We start from the raw sequence: 16,298 nt of genomic DNA on the forward strand, positions 1-16,298 counted from the left end.
ATTGTTAAGTGGCTTCCTCTGCAGCTTGGACTCTTACTAGGCTCTTAGCGAGGAAGCGGGGCTACTGACAGTCTTTCCTAACCCCTTAGCTTATATCTCCTCTAGTGATTTTATTTATTCTTTCACATACTTATTGAGTGTGTAAAGAGGGCTAGATGCTTGGAGATGTCTTTGAGAGATTCATATTCTTTAGGGGCCCATTTCATCCTCCCATGATTCAGGTAACTTGATCACAAGAAGAACAAAAGGCAGGCTGTGCCTCAGTGGGCCCAGTGTTGATGACAGTTGCTACCCGGGAATAGTTATTTGTTTGGTAAACATCACTGAGACGTGATGGAAGATCCAAGCCACACTGAGCTTTTAAGAAGGGGATAGGGTGGATGGAGAGGAATGAAGGTGAGATTACTAATATAGCCTATGACATACTAGTATATTATATTTATATGCATCATGTACTGGTAATTTAGCAGGCAGGCAGATGATCAGCATTCTTTGAGTGTCTACTAAATGCCTGGCCCCAGGCGATGAGGTGCTTTGTATATGCCTTCTCATGTAATTCTAACATCTCCAGACATCTGTGTTACTATTTCCATTTATTATGGGAGAAAACAGAGGCTCAGAAAGACTGAGTATTTTGTCCAAATTCTCAGGGCAATAAATGGAGCAGGTTTCTACTTTTAAAATTATATCCCGTCACAATTTAGATAAGAGGAATTCTATAACTACTGAGGTGTTTGTTTGAATTAAAATATCTATTTTCAGCTGGTAAGTAGAGCAGACATCAGAAATTTGGTACATTAAGAAAAGGTCTTTTTGGAATAATAGAGAAAATAAACAAAACCAAAAGTTAGTACTTTGAAAAGATCAGCAAAATAAAAAATCTTTATCCAGACTGGCCAAGGAAAAAAAAGAGAAGACCCAAATTACTAGGTGATACGACTTATTGTCATGCAGTTGTTTATAGTATCCCTTTTTCGCCCTTTTTAGTTCTGTTAGGTCAATAGTAATGCTTCATTTTTCATTCCTGCTTTAGTAATTTGAGTCTTCTCTCTCTCTCTCTCTCTCTCTCTCTCTCTCTCTCTCTCTCTCTCTCTCTCTCTCTCTCTCTCTCTCTCTCTTTTTTTTCCCCTTGGCAGGTCTGGCTAAAGATTTTTTATTTTGCTGATTTTTTCAAAGTACTAACTTTTGGTTTTGTTTATTTTCTCTATTATTACAATAAGATCTTTTCTTAATGTACCAAATTTCTGATGTCTGTTCTACTTACCTGCTGAAAATAGATATTTTAATTCAAACAAACACCTCAGTAGTTATAGAATTCCTCTTATCTAAATTGTGACGGGATATAATTTTAAAAGTAGAAACCTGCTCCATTTATTGCCCTGAGAATTTGGACAAAATACTTAGTCTTTCTGAGCCTCTGTGGTCTTGCACAATAAATGGAATTAGTAACACAGATGTCTGGAGATGTTAGAATTACATGAGAAGGCATATACAAAGCACCTCATCGCCTGGGGCCAGGCATTTAGTAGACACTCAAAGAATGCTGATCATCTGCCTGACTGCTAAATTACCAGAATATGATGCATATAAATGTAATATACTTGTATGTATCAATTTTTTGGCAAACTGCTGCTCTGTTGACTAATGAGTGTGCTGACCACTGACCTAGATGAAATGGATAAATTACTAGACACAATCTATGAAATCTGACTCAAGAAGAAATAGACTATCTGAAAAAAAATCTATAAGGAAATTGAGTCAGCAATAAAAATAAAAATTTCCTTTTACAAAGATAGCTTCACTAGTGAATTCTAAAGAACATAAGAATTAACACCAATTCTTCACAAACTCTTCTAAAAAATAGAAGAGGAGAAACTACCTCCTAATTTATTTTTAAGCCATTATAACTCTGGCATTGAACTAGACAAAGACATATCAAGAAAAGCAAACTATAGATAAATATTCCTTATTAATATAGACAGAAAAAATCTTCAACAAAATACTAGCAATTCAAATCTAGAAGCATATAAAAAATTTATGTACCATAATCAATTGCGATTCACCCCAGGAATGCAACAGTGGCTCATTATATGAAAGCCAAATGCCTATTAATAGAATAAAGCAAAACAAAAACAAAACCAAAAAAACCCTCCAAAAAACAAAAAACAAAACAAAACAAAAAAACCCCACCAAAAACCTATATAATCATTTCAATAGATGAAAAATTACTTAATAAATCCAGCACAATAATGAAAAAGACACCCCAATTAAAATTGGGTAAGAGATTTGAATAGGTATTTCTCCAAAGAACATGACCAGTAAGTACATGAAAAGGTGCTAATTACCATTAGTTACTAAGGAAATGCAAATCAAAACCTCAGTGAGGTACATAGATAGTGAAGTATCTAGAATTAAAAAAGGAAAGTAAAAATACTAGTATAGATGGAGATTTATTATAGCTATTGACTCACATGGTTATGGAGGCTAAGAAGTGGTACAATCTGCCATGTGCAAGATGGGAAACCAGGATAGCCAGTGACGTAATTCAGTTCGAGTCTGAAGGCCTGAGATCTGAGAGGCCATTGGTGCAAGTCCTGGAATTTGAAGACCTGAGAACCAGGAGCTCCAATGTCCAGGGCAGGAGAAGTTGGATGCCCCAATTTAACAAGAGAGAGAGAACTCACCCTTTCTCTGTCTATTTGGGCCCTCAACTGATTGGGTGATGCCCATTGACATTGGTGAGGATGAATCTTCTTTACTCAATCTACAAAATCACCAGAAACATCCTCACAGACACACTCAGAAATAATGTTTTACCAGCTATTTGGGCATTTTTTAATTCAGTCACGTTTACCATCACAGTAAGGAAGTTAACCATCACAGTAAGGATGTGGAGAAATTGGACCCTATATGTTTCTGGTGGGAATGTAAAATGGTACTACTGTTGTAGAAAAGTTTTCAAAGAGTTAAATATTGGATTATCATAGGACTCAGAAATTTTACTCTTAAATATATATATAAGAAAATGGAAAACATGTGTTGACACAAAAGCTTGTACATAAATGTTCATAGCATTGTTCATAACAGCAAAAAAGCTAAAACAGTCCGAACATGTATCAACTGATAAATGGATAAGAACACAATGAAATGCTATTCAGCAATAAAAAGGAATAAAATACTGATACATACACCATGGATGAACCTTGAAAACATGGTAAATGAAGGAAGCCAGTCACAGAAGGCCACATTATTGTATTATCTCACTTTATAAAATGTTCAGAATAGGCAAATCCATAGAAACAAAGTGGATTAGTGTTTCCAGAAGCAAAGAAGAGGGAAGAAAGAGGAGTGACTGTTAGCCAGTATATTGTTTGTTTCTGGGGTGATGAAAATCTGCTGAAATTAGGTAATGCACAACCAGCAATTATACTAAGGCCAAGACATGGAAACAACCAGTGTCCCTTAATAGATCATTGGATAAAGAAGATGTAGTAGATAGAAGTAATGGCATACTACTCAGCCATAAGAAAAGATGAAATACTTCTGTTTGTTATAGCATGGATAGATCTTGAGACTATCATGCTAAGTGAAACAAGTCAGACAGAAAAAGCCAGGAACCATATGATTTTACTCACATGTGGGGTATAAAACTGAAAGCAAAAAATGAACAATAGTTGAACACAGATATCAGTGGGAGCAGGTAGTAAAGGGTAAAGGGGGTCAAATATATGATAAAGGGAGATTTGACTTTGGGTAGAACACACATAATGCACTGTACAGATAATGTGTATTGTACACTTGAAACATATAATTTTATTAACTAATGTCACTCCAATAAATTTAATGTATTGTGTGAATTATATCTTAGTTTAGGACAATGCTTTCTTGGAAGATTCTTATTGTCAAGATAACTTTAAGTGATTATATAAAGGATATAAATCACATCTGTCAGGAGAACTTAGCCACATGGCTACTCCTAGTTCCAAGGGTTGGAGTGTGATTCTGGAACATGCAGTTCACCTACAAATCTGTTACTCAGAGGGAAGGGGAGGATGGGCTTTTGAAGACAGCTGGTAACCTCCATCACAGAGCAGAGCTGGAACTGGAACCTTAGGTCTCGGTGTCCTGGCCCAGTTTCTTTTTACCATACCATCTGTTTCTCTAAGGAGATCGACTTCATAAGTGTAATCAGGCAAGCTGCTGAATATAGGCCTATTTTTGAAACTAAAATAAGATTTGTCTGCTAACACTGGGACTGAGTAACCTTGGAAATGGCCAAGCATTTATCTTTAAATATGTAAAGATTGCCCTCTTTAGGAAAGTGTGCATGAGTGTACAATTTTAAAGGGCAAGAGTCAGTTCCAGAGAGAGTCCAAAGATTTAAGATTATACAGTTTCCCTTAGAAGAGTGGTGGGAAGTGGACTGGTGCATTTTTTTTAAACAAACATGCCATTCATTCGTCCAGACAGGCACCCCTTGGTTTGGATAAACCCAGGTCCATGTTATCTGTCTGTTAAGTGTACTGCACCATGCAGAGCCCGAAATACTCAAGGGTCTTGATTTCTCCTCTTCACACGAAGTTACGGTATGATAGGTTACCACTTAGAGTTTGCAAGGGTTAGAAGCTTTGCTTGCATTAAATTTTTTTTAGTTTAAAAATTTAAAGGATTATTCATATTTACCTATTAAATTACAAAAGGTAAATCACAGCAAGGAACTTAGGAACAGAAATAAATAATTATTGCAGGGAGTTCTGAAAATTGGAATAGTTTAGGGACTGAAAACTCAAATGTTTATAGGCAGGTAATTTTGAATGCGTGAGAGTATGATTACTGGGAATCGTGGCAAAACAGATTGTAGAGGCCCTGCCTTAAGACATTAAACAATCAACAACAAGAAACATGAAACACCTGCATGTGGGCCAATTAAGACCCATGTGGGCTAGGTTGAGCCCGGAGGCCACCAGTTTATGGCAACTTCTTGACTGGATCATAATATAGCAATATGGAACAAAGAGTTTAAAATTTGTCATGTTATCAAAAGAGGCAATGCAGGAAGTGAAGAAATTAATTGGGACTTAAAATGTTCTTTGCTTTTTTACTTAAAGAAAAAAAAAATGGCCTAATATTTGGAGAATAATTCAAATTATGATATAACTACATAACTGTTTAAAGCACAGAACTATATAGAAAGTGCCAGCACATGGAAATATATCTATGTGAAAATTAAGTGAGGGCAGAATGTAAAATTATAAATTTAAATGAGTTATATGTTAACAAAGATGGGGAAAATGTGGAGTGATGTAAATAATTTGACAACCATCAGATTTCTTTTTTCTGAAAAGAAGCTTAAGTTAACCATGAAGAAAAAGACAATCCAGGCCATCTCTATGAAGAACATCAGTAAAATATCTAGTTGTCCTTTGGATTTGATCTAACTAAGTTGGAATATGACTGTTTCAATAGGTTATAGCTTTGTTCTATATAAAAAAAAAAAGTGGTCATTTTTACCTGAAAGAAATAACTTGACTACTTTCTCTGTTATACACTGATATTTTGTTTTTACCTCAGAATTCTGTTTTGCTTTTTTCTTCTTCACACTGCTTGATAAATATGGATCCAAGGAAAGTGGTGCCAGTCCCAAACTTCTTCAGTGAACCCCTCCTTGAATGCCATTCAAGAGGAGCCAAGTCCCTGGGGGTGATGTCAGGTGTTCTATGTTCCTTGGCTTCAGAAATGGCCCAGACTTTGCTTCAGGTTCTGGGGTTTCCAGAATGTGGCCGCCACCCAGAGTGGAGTGTCCGTGGTGGTTGCCATTCGATGCTTGTGCTTGGCCAGCAGCTCCTGAAATGCTCCCCCTGCTGTTACTCATCGGTGTGATGAGGGCCTCCTCAGTCTTCCTCTTGTGCTCCCTCTCACACAGCCCATAAAGCAGTGGCTTATATATATATATATATAGATTGAATGGCCACGATTTCTTCTTGGTTTATCCTTCTGGAATTTTATGGCTCTGCCTCATGTAAGTCATCACTTCATCTTTGACTTCTTCCCTAGCCAGCCTACTTCTATCTAAAGGCTCTACCTTTAGCTAGTTTTCTCAGCTTTATAAGAAGGCATCTGGGCTTAGTCTTCTAGTGACCGGATATGCAAACCTTCTTTTTTCCTCTAAGACCATCCTTTCCTCTGACTGAGGAATCCTGCAGCCCTGACCATCTCTCCATGTTCTCTTTAGTGACTTCTCCTAATGAACTCCCATTTATGAGTCTTTCCGAACTGCAACTCCAAGCTGGGAGCATGTGACACCCACAGTCTCAGCAACAGCATCAATAAAAGAGATTGATTTTTCAATGATAATGACAGTCATTAAGGGTCCTGCATGAATTGGTTATTGCCTCTTAAACAACAACTAAACTCACTTATCTCATTGCTGCAGTTTACCATCTCTTCTGCCATGATGAAGGAATTACGTTCTTTCTCAAGAAATTTTACGTTCTCAAAAGTCATGATATAAAAACAACTGCTTGACTAGAAAAAAAGGGGATAGGGATTGGTCAGGATCAGATTCAAAATAAAGGTATTTTTCCTACAGAATGTTTTCTAATAAAGCTTTAAAAAAACAGCTCTGCAAATATTAATAAAGCCATCACTGCAAAAACCTTAGTGTTTCACTACATATAGCATTTGCTCTGGAATAAGTCTTTGTTTCCCATTGTTGCCTACACCACCTTTAGCAAAGAACCTTCAGACCGTCCTGCCTCTTTGATTACCCAGTTGCTATAATGAGTCAAACACCAAGCCTCCCAAACCAACCAGCTTTTACAGACAACAGCTTCTCTGATGCTAAGGGGGTAGTTCCAGATCTAGTATAATAATGATATAAGTAATGCTAATTAAATTCTCTGATTTATTCCATTTGCTTTAAGGACGAACAATCTGTAATTTTCTCAGACTAAACAGTCACACCTGTATTTTCATGTTCACCCGACTCAGGTAATGCAGGCCCAGTGTGTCAAAACACAAACTGAGTTCTACCGCCGCAGTCGCAGCGAGATAGTGGACGGTGAAGGGCACACGATGGGGGCGCTGTATTGGCAGCTGAATGACATCTGGCAGGCTCCTTCCTGGGCCTCTCTAGGTAAGTGCTTCAGCATGTCGTGTGTGTGTGTGTGTGTGTGTGTGTGTGTGTGTGTGTGTGTGTGTGAGAGAGAGAGAGAGAGAGAGAGAGAGAGAGAGAGAGAGAGAGAGAGAGAGAGAGAGAGAGAAATCCCTGTGGGGAGAGGTACTGAGAAAACCAAGAGGCTGAGGTGAGGAGATTCTCCAGCAGCTGGTTGATGAACTGTTTCTCCCCCTCCCCCCCCCCCCCCCCCGAGTCTTTCCAGGAGCCTGAGAGGCAGCCTCACTATGAGTTCTGTGCTGTGCAATGTCACAAAAGCAGGCTAATGAGGTGGGCAGATTCATGCACGGAGATCTGTTACATGTCATAATTAGTGCTTAGATTTGAATTTAAGAGGATGTTCCAAGGCAAAGGGGCATTTACTTATGCATCTCTTCTTCCGTTTGGGAGACTTCAACCGTGTGGAAGGTTGGCCCCACTATGTGTTAGGAGGTCCCTTTGCTTGCCTCCCGTTTAAGACTGTGAAGGCATCTTTATTCTGCCCTATTTATCTCTTGAAAGGGGAGGTAGCAGAGTCAGAAGTCAAGTAGGAAGGGTTCTCAACTGAAGCCGTCCAACTGGCAATAGGTGAGATGACTGGCATGGCCCTTGCAGTATGAATTTATTCTACGTTGGTACATGAAGAACCATCCAGAAGTAATGAGGAATCTTTGGCCTTCCCCAGAGGTGGTTTGAAGCAAAGTTCAGTTAATACCAACAAAAGTTTGGGGTCAAAAATGAGGCAAAGCAGTGAAGTTAAAAGGCCATGTTGTTGGGTAAGGCTCTTAAACCAGCTACGGATAAAAGTCTAAAATCCATTCACCACAGGCTTTGATTAGTGCAAGGTCACCTCTTGAGGGGAACTGGAGTTTTGATCAAATTCAAATTGATCAAAATGTGGCTAAACTCTTTATCAATTCCAACCACACAAAAGGGTATTGGATGAGAATCACAGGTAGAGCATTGGGGGAATAGCCCTTAACACAGGATGAAGAGATACTGTTTAGACACTTGGGCAGTATTTGCTTATTTACTAGAGGCCCAATCTCGCGAGGAGGCACCCACCTCCCACCCCCTGCCTCCCACTGTTGCAAGGAAGTGCCCTGCCTCCTCGGATGACCACCCTCTCATGCCTTGCTGTGCATGCAGCCTCCTGCTGATTGGTCTTTACAGCGATGACCATTAGCATATTAGCTCTTTATTATAAAGGATAGAGAAAGGGAGAGGGAGAGAGAGAGAAACATCTATGTGAGAGCAAAACATCAGTCAACTACCTTCTCCATATACCTACCAGGGATTGAGCTTGCAACCTGGGCATATGCCCTGACTGGGAATCGAACCGGCAACCTTTCGGCACATGGGATGACCAACTGAGCCACACCTGCCAGGGCGACATATTTTTTAGTTTGTGGGGTTAGCATACTAGACTTGCCAACAGGGCACAGCATTCTACAGGTCCTTGGCAACTGACAACTGCCCTTAATTGCTGGTTGGGTGTTCTCCGGTCAGAACTTGCTAGCCACATTAGTGACAGTGCTTGTTTTGTCTCCCTCAGAGGGCTTGTGCTCATGGTAACAGGAGACTGTTAGTTCTACATCATTCTTACAAAGGAGTATTCATAGCAGGTGTTCACTGCCAGTGCTACTGGTTTCCTCCTCCTTGTGTGAACAGTAAAAAGGAGCGTGGGCGCCTTGAGCTCCCAGAGCAAGGAGTCAGCTCTGGGCCCAAAAGATGGCCTGTGGCGTGTTTGACTTAACTGTCTGAGCCCCTGTGTCCTCATTTGAAAAATGGCTGAGAAGGTGTGCCTTCCCCAGATGTGAGGATAATACATAGTAACGTTCAAAATGCTCAGAGCCTCAGCAAACGTGGGTTCCCGACCTGTGTGGGTCTCCCTTCCACTCTCAGTCCTTAGAATCATGACAGATTCCTACCCGCCGGGCCAGGGGGGTGATGATTCTGACTGCCTGGCCCTGCCCACACCCTCACTTTCCTGACTTTTCCAGAGTACGGAGGAAAGTGGAAAATGCTTCATTACTTCGCTCGAAATTTCTTCGCGCCGCTGTGGCCAGTGGGTTTTGAGGATAAAGGAGTGTTTTTCATCTACGGGGTGTCAGACCTTCACTCGAACAGTATCGTGACGCTCACTGTAAGTTGATTGGATTTTCTCTCTGTGATGGAGAGTTTTAGATTATTTTTTTAGTTATTTGGTGCTTTTTCTTTAGGGAAAAAGAAAAGAGAAATTCATTTGTCACAAAGTGTTTCTAGTGCCTGGAGTAGAAAATGGGCTGTCCCAGAGTCAGCATACCCCTTTTCAGGATAAAACTGCTCTTTATTCTGTGACCTTAAGCCTTAATGTATTAATGACTCAGTTTCCTCATCTGTAAAATGATACCAGCCTATTGTCTTTTTAAAAAATATATTTTTTATTGCCGGGGCCGGTTTGGCTCAGTGGTAGAGTGTCGGTCTGCGGACTGAAGGGTCCCGGGTTCGATTCCGGTCAAGGGCATGTACCTTGGTTGCAGGCACATCCTCCGTGGGGGGTGTGCAAGAGGCAGCTGGTCAATGTTTCTCTCTCATCGACGTTTCTAACTCTCTATCTCTCTCCCTTCCTCTCTGTAAAATATCAATAAAATATATTTAAAAAAAAATATATTTTCATATATTTCATAGAGGAAGGGAAAAGGAGCGAGAGATAGAAGCATCAATGATGAGAGAGAATCATTGGTGGGCTGCCTCCTACATGCCCCCTACTGGGGATCGAGCCTGAAACCCAGGCATGTGCCCTGACCAGGAATTGAACCCTGACCTCCTTGTTCATACATTGATGCTCAACCACTGAGCAATACCAGCAATATCTATTTTCTAAAAGGCTTTCTATGGGTAGTGGATAAAAGAACTAGATGCAACTGGATTACAAACTATAAAGTGCCATTTAAATGTAAGCTTACCGATAATCATGGAAAGCAGGAAATAGCTTTATTGAGAATGCATACAAGTAAACTTGGAGGAAAACAATGCTAGGTGAAAAGAAAGGGTTGAAACTCAAGTCTTGGGCGCTACAGTTTGGAGGACACTGAGCATAGGTCATGCTTCTGGAATAATGGCGGGGCCTGGGTACCGTGCTTCATTCAGCTCTCACAGCAGTCCGAGAAGTTAGTGCTGCAATTATTCTCCTGTTAGGAAGCAAGAAACAGAGACCCTGATGGACTTGCATAGTTACACAGCTAGTACTTGGTGGGGCTGAGGTTAAACCCGGGTTTTATAGTATCTTAACCACTCCTGCTATTTCACCTTTCATCAATGATTACTATTATTTTCCTCTTAAAAAAGTAGTAACCCAGCCAAAACCAGTTTGGCTCAGTGATAGAGCATTGGCCTGTGGACTGAAGATTCCTGGGTTTAATTCCAGTCAAGGGCATGGACATTGGTTGTGGGCACACCCCCAGTGGGAGGTGAGCAGGAGGCAGCTGATCGATGTTTCTCTCTCATTGACGTTTCTAGCTCTCTATCCCTCTCCCTTCCTCTCTGTAAATAAATAAATAAATAATAAATAAATAAATAAATAAATAAATAAATAAAAAATCAATAATAATAAAAGTAGTAACCAGCAATGTTTGGTTTTGTTCTGTGTTGTTTCTCCGCAGGTGAGAGTGCACAGGTGGAGTTCCCTGAAGCCTGTGTGCTCTCACTGGACCCCGGATTTGGTGATGAGAGCAGGGAATGCTGTCCTCCTCTATCAGGAGCCGGTGTCTGAAATGCTGCAGAGATGTGGGCATTGCACACGGCAAAGCTGTGTGGTCTCCTTCTACCTGTCAACCAGCAGCAAACCCTTGAGCTCAACCAACTATCACTTCCTGTCCTCACTGAAGGAGGCTGAAGGGCTCCAGAAGGCAGACATCACTGTAAGCACCAGGCGGTGGGGTCACTGTGGCCTCAGGAGCCGCCCGGATCCAGGGCAGGCCCTCTGCATCTTGCTGTTTGCTAACTTTTTCCTTGGAACAGAGTTCCCCCAAGGCCTGGGGAATTTTGGCTGCTTTCCACTGGAAACAAAGGCCAAATTATTTTCATTTCTAATTCAGCATTTGTCAAAGTTTTTGGTTCCTGCTACTCCTGCTGTCCCATCAGCCCTCCCACACGAGCTTTTGCAGTGGAGGGAGAGGCGTTAGGGTCATCAGGGATTCTCGCCGCTCCCCCCCTCCCCCCCCCCCCCCCGCCCCATTGTCCCACCCCAGAGAGCCAAACTCGGTCCTGAGGTTTCAGTGCACCAACCCCGAAGTATTATTGTTGATGTAAGAAATGGTCAAACCTGTAGAGAATTTTCATAAGAGTTTATTTGAGCCAAATTGATGGTACATGCTGAGGAGCAAGATCTTAAATGCTCCAGAGAATAACAGCTTGGCAGCTTCTTTTATGCATATGAAATGAAGGAGGGAACGAGGAAGATTGCATGAAGGTGGGAGGGAGCAACACAGGGGTTGTGTTACAGGATAGTTAACAAGATTGCGTGCTGTCTGGAGTGTTAGTACCCCTTCCAGGTTAGTACTGCTGGTCTGTCTTTATTTATTTATCTATTTATTCAGTTATTTTAATCTAATCTATCTATCTATAGATAGATACTGGTTAACAGAATTATACAGGTTTCAGGTGCACAATTCCTCAACACATCACCTGTGCCCTGTATGGTGTGTTCACCACCCTAAGTCGAGTCTCCTTCCATCACTTCCGGTTTTTCAAAAGGTGTGTTAACCCAGATACACAGCAGTGACGGGCAGGGTTTACTTAAGTCAAAGACAAACCGCTTCCTAGAGAAGTGATAGGTGTGGGCGTGACCACCCACCATGACCTGCCCAGTTAGGGATTTATGACCAGATCACCCTGTGAAGTCACTTTCCACAGAACCCCATTTTTCATCCACTTTATCATCTGTGTTTACAAGTGAGCAGACACGTCTAGAGGGACTGACACGCTCCAGGAACATGCTCAGGGAAGCATCGGAGCCAGGAGGAGCACTCTGATTTTGAGATTTTAAGTCGAGTCTATTAATCTTTAAATTATTCATTCTGTGCTCTTGATTTATTGCTGCAAAGTAGCTTAATTATCAAATCTCTTTATAGCTGTCAAGAAAAACAATGGCATGAGCAGGCTGTGTTGTGATAAAAACCGTGCAGCTGGAGAATTTGGAATCTCTTTAGTTGATTGAAACCCTGTCCTTCGTTTTCCTCCTACACGTAGTGATTGAAAATAGTTTTCTGGAAAGGTCCATTCTCTCGAATTTTAAATGTGTCTGACCCTTTACTTCATTGAGAAGCCTTAAACTGGGAGGATTTTTTACATTTACTTTAGAAGTAATGATATAGAAATTCTTAATCCTTGATTTGAAAACATCTATCTTCTTTCCCAGTAATGAAAGATTCATGTAACAAAATCTAAGTTATCTGTAACAACAGATGAGAAGGAAATGACATATATTCAAGTAGCTTCTTTCCAGAAAAGAAAAAAACAAAAACAAAAACAAAAACAATCCCACTGTGTAGCAGAGGAGACCTCAGATTTTGAAAACAATTCTTTTCTCTTTTCTTAGCTAAGCCTTCATTATCTTGGGATAATGCGGGGTGAGAGAGAAGTAGAACTTCTTTATTTTTCTGACCTCATTTGAATTTCAATGAGACTTGCCTTTCAACAACAACAACAACAACAACAACAACAACAACAACAACAAAGCATTTACTGCAGGCTTAACATTGGCCAGGCACTTGTGTGTCCTGTCCCCAGGTGGATGTCAGAAATTTGTTTTCTCTGCCTCCCTGAAGCCAGGGTGCAAGCTTGAGCTCCAGGCTCTGTGGTCAGATGCATTGAAATGAGATTCCAGTTGGAAGAAGGCAACAAGAGTGAGCGGGTACCAGAGTCGCTTCTGGCCTCGGCCTTGGCGCGGCAGTGTCGGGGCCTCCATAGCAGCCGTGTGGGCTGGCCAGGGCCAGCTGTGGGAATCGCATGCTATGACTGCTTTACCGGGACAAGGGGACGATTGGTTTGGGAATCTGACATCTAGCTTCCAGCCTGAATCTCTGACCATCTGCGAGCTATCTAACATCCTTCGTTTTCATTTCTGCTTCTTCCACAGTAGGTCTGTTTTATTGTTTGCAGCTCAGAACTCTGAATGGCAATCAGACAGGTGTGTAAGGCCAAAGTTACGAATGGTAAAAACTCTCCTTTGAAATTCTCGATGCCACACATCACATGTAACGGTCAGACCTATGGTGTGACACGTACCCATGCTAAAGACTCGTATTTCATGACGATGGCTGAGCTTGGACGACCAGGTCACGCTCATCCATACGCTGTCAGAGGGGCTCTCAGACCCCGCCCTCGGGCTGAGTTCACCTCACTGTACCTGTGCTGCTCCGTGACAAACACAGGAGTTAAGCTGTGCATTTGTTTGCTAATCCGGTGTGGGCTTCACACATCTTAAAAGTGCTCATGATTGTAGCTTTGCGGTTCTCTGTGATGAAGAAGAGAAAGCTCTCCTGCTAGACCTTCTGTACAGGCCTGGCAGGCTGCTGTCTGGGTTTCTGGGTCTTTTCGGAGGAGAGGAGGTGGGCTCCGGGCTGTGCTCTGTGGCTGGCTCCAGAGAGACCCCGAGGAAGTCATATGATGGCCCAGCAGTTACACAAAAACGCTCCCCTCTTGCTGAAACCCTGAGAAACACTGTAAATTAGGGGTGTCGAACTCAATCAGAGAAGGGGCCAAAATCTAAAATCCAGCCTAAATCGCGGGCCGAATGGTTTATTGAACAGTAATAAACTGACAATGTCATAAACTGACAGCGGAGTGTAGTGATGACAGCGCGGTGCGGGCCACATTGCAAGGCCTGGCGGGCTGGATTTGGCCCGTGGGCCTTGTGTTTGACACATGTGCTGTAAATGATATAAAGCTTTGAGCTTCTCCTGAAACAGTCTCTCTAATAACAGGAGCCTACACATTTCTGCCCTTGGTTTGAGATCACAATTTGCTCATTTCCCAGAGCTTTCACACATCCCCACGTTTTTCTCAGGATCTGACACAGGGCATGGAATGGATGGCTTTGGCGGCTGATGAACCGTAGTTGTAGGAAATATACTCCCTGTTAGGCCCACATAAACATGCTCTGCTAGGCGTCAGGTAAGGAACGGAGAGCTCGTCCCTCATCCCTCACTTCATTTATCCTTTTCCTTCAGGCCACCATCTCTCAGCACGAGGACACCTTTGTGTTTGACCTGGAAACCTCGGCGGTGGCGCCCTTCGTGTGGCTGGATGTCGGGAGCATCCCGGGGAGATTCAGCGACAATGGTTTCCTCATGATGGAGAAGACGCGCTCTGTGCTCTTTTACCCCTGGAGGCCCACCAGCAAGAGTGAGCTGGAGCGGTCTCTTCACGTGACTTCCTTGGCGGATATTTACTGAGGGAATCCAGCTCCTTTCGGAAGCATTCTGAGCCGCCCGCCTGGGAGAGCTGCAGGCAGCCAGAGACCAGGAAGGAGCCGGCAGCGGTCCGTCCGCGGCCAGGCCTCCGGGGCATCGCTCCTGGGAGTGTGCACAGCCCTCCCAGGAAAGGCTGTGTCCTGGGGCCCCTGCAGCCGGCTGTGCCAGGCCGGTGTTGTGAGGTTTCCCCTTTCAGCTTCACCACCACACGAGCCAGTTATAACCCAACTGTCCCTCCCTCCCCAGAGAAGGATGTCTACACAGGCCAGCCTCTGGGGAGCCACGGGAACGTGACCACAGGGCTTCCGATTTGGCTCTCTCCAAGGAGCTTTTCAGTTCAGAGGAGTTAGAGGTACACTGTTGACTCTGGCAGAAAAGTGGTGTTCTTTTTCGTTTGGGTCTAAATCATTTTACCTCGATTGATGAATTCTAAGAGGCTGCACATTACTTGATTACACGTGATCATGTTCATAAAATTACAGGGATAAAGCAAATGGGGAAAATGGTAAATATATTGTAATAATTTGGTAAAGGTTTTGTAGGGATTTTTTGTACTGCTTTTGCAACTTCCTGTAAGTTTTAAATCATATAAAAGATTAAAATGTACATACATTGCATTAAGTGGCTTATTCCATCTGTGACTTATTTAATCATTCCATAAACATTCCATTGTGCCCAGTATTATGCTGGTTATTAATTTCCATTTAAGCTCTGGCCAAGTTTTTATTCTAGTTGATAAACTAGGAGAGTTTGGAGAATCTGACCGAGATATTTGAGGGCTTTTCTCTGGGAAGAATCATGTAATTTTTTTTTACCATTGAGAGTTTAGCTTTAAAATCAAGACTGATTAGGTAATAGATTTGGATTTAATAATAAGTTTGAGATATGGTTCAGTAACAAAAAAGAAATGCAGATAATCCAGGCCTTTCATTCAATATCTAAGATTTTCTCATTTTATGTGTTATTTACATGTACACTGAGTGGACAGACTATTATGATCTCTGAACACATAATAATCTGGCCACTCCATGTATAACCTATGTAATAAAAGGTTAACATGCAAATTGTTCTCTCGACCAGGAGTTCAACCAGCAGGCAGGCCAGTCAACCACCCATGTGCCCATGTCCTCTCCCCCTGGCCAAGCTGGCCGGACCCCACAAATTCATGCACCGGGCCTCTAATACATATATACATTCACACACACACACACACACACACACACACACACACACACACACTGAGTGGCCAGATTATTGTGGATTCAGAGATCATAATAATCTGGCCACTCAGTGTATAGATGAACCTTATGAGGGACTGGGACTTCTGAGATATAACTCAGAAGATTCTTACTTGGTAAGCATTACTGGTACATCATTTTCTTGTTACTGTTGAAATCCCGTTTTATCACACTGCTGCTCGGGGACAGGAGGATACTCTTCCCCATAAAACTAGAGAATATTCTCTGCCAGGTGCCCTGTGAGGCTTCAAGTTGTTGGGCCAAAATTTACATCACAATTCTGCCCTTTCTGATTCCTGGTCACGTTATTTCACTTCTATGTTTAGCTTTCTTCTGGTAAAATGGGAATACACTCACCTGGTAAATTTGTTTTAAGGAATCAATTTTAAAAATTTAGCCGAAGGAATGTAAATGGAAGCGACATAATGGAGTGTGTCCTTGTTGCCCTAG

The 16,298-nt window shown here is 42.0% G+C and overlaps 1 protein-coding gene across 1 annotated transcript in view; it reads left to right on the plus strand.

The window, feature by feature from the left end:
* MANBA (mannosidase beta) overlaps nt 1-15,227 on the plus strand; it is an 87,314-nt gene extending 72,087 nt beyond the window's left edge. The window contains exons 14-17 of the mRNA XM_084901793.1: nt 6,991-7,135; nt 9,157-9,299; nt 10,798-11,055; nt 14,368-15,227. Of these exons, the coding sequence (XP_084757919.1) occupies nt 6,991-7,135; nt 9,157-9,299; nt 10,798-11,055; nt 14,368-14,592 (771 nt within the window). The 3' untranslated portion in view covers nt 14,593-15,227. The remainder of the gene's footprint in view (nt 1-6,990; nt 7,136-9,156; nt 9,300-10,797; nt 11,056-14,367) is intronic.
* Nucleotides 15,228-16,298: the final 1,071 nt, after the last annotated feature.

The sequence above is a fragment of the Pipistrellus hanaki genome, assembly GCF_964339955.1.
Source record: "Pipistrellus hanaki genome assembly, chromosome: 1".
NCBI lineage: Eukaryota > Metazoa > Chordata > Mammalia > Chiroptera > Vespertilionidae > Pipistrellus > Pipistrellus hanaki.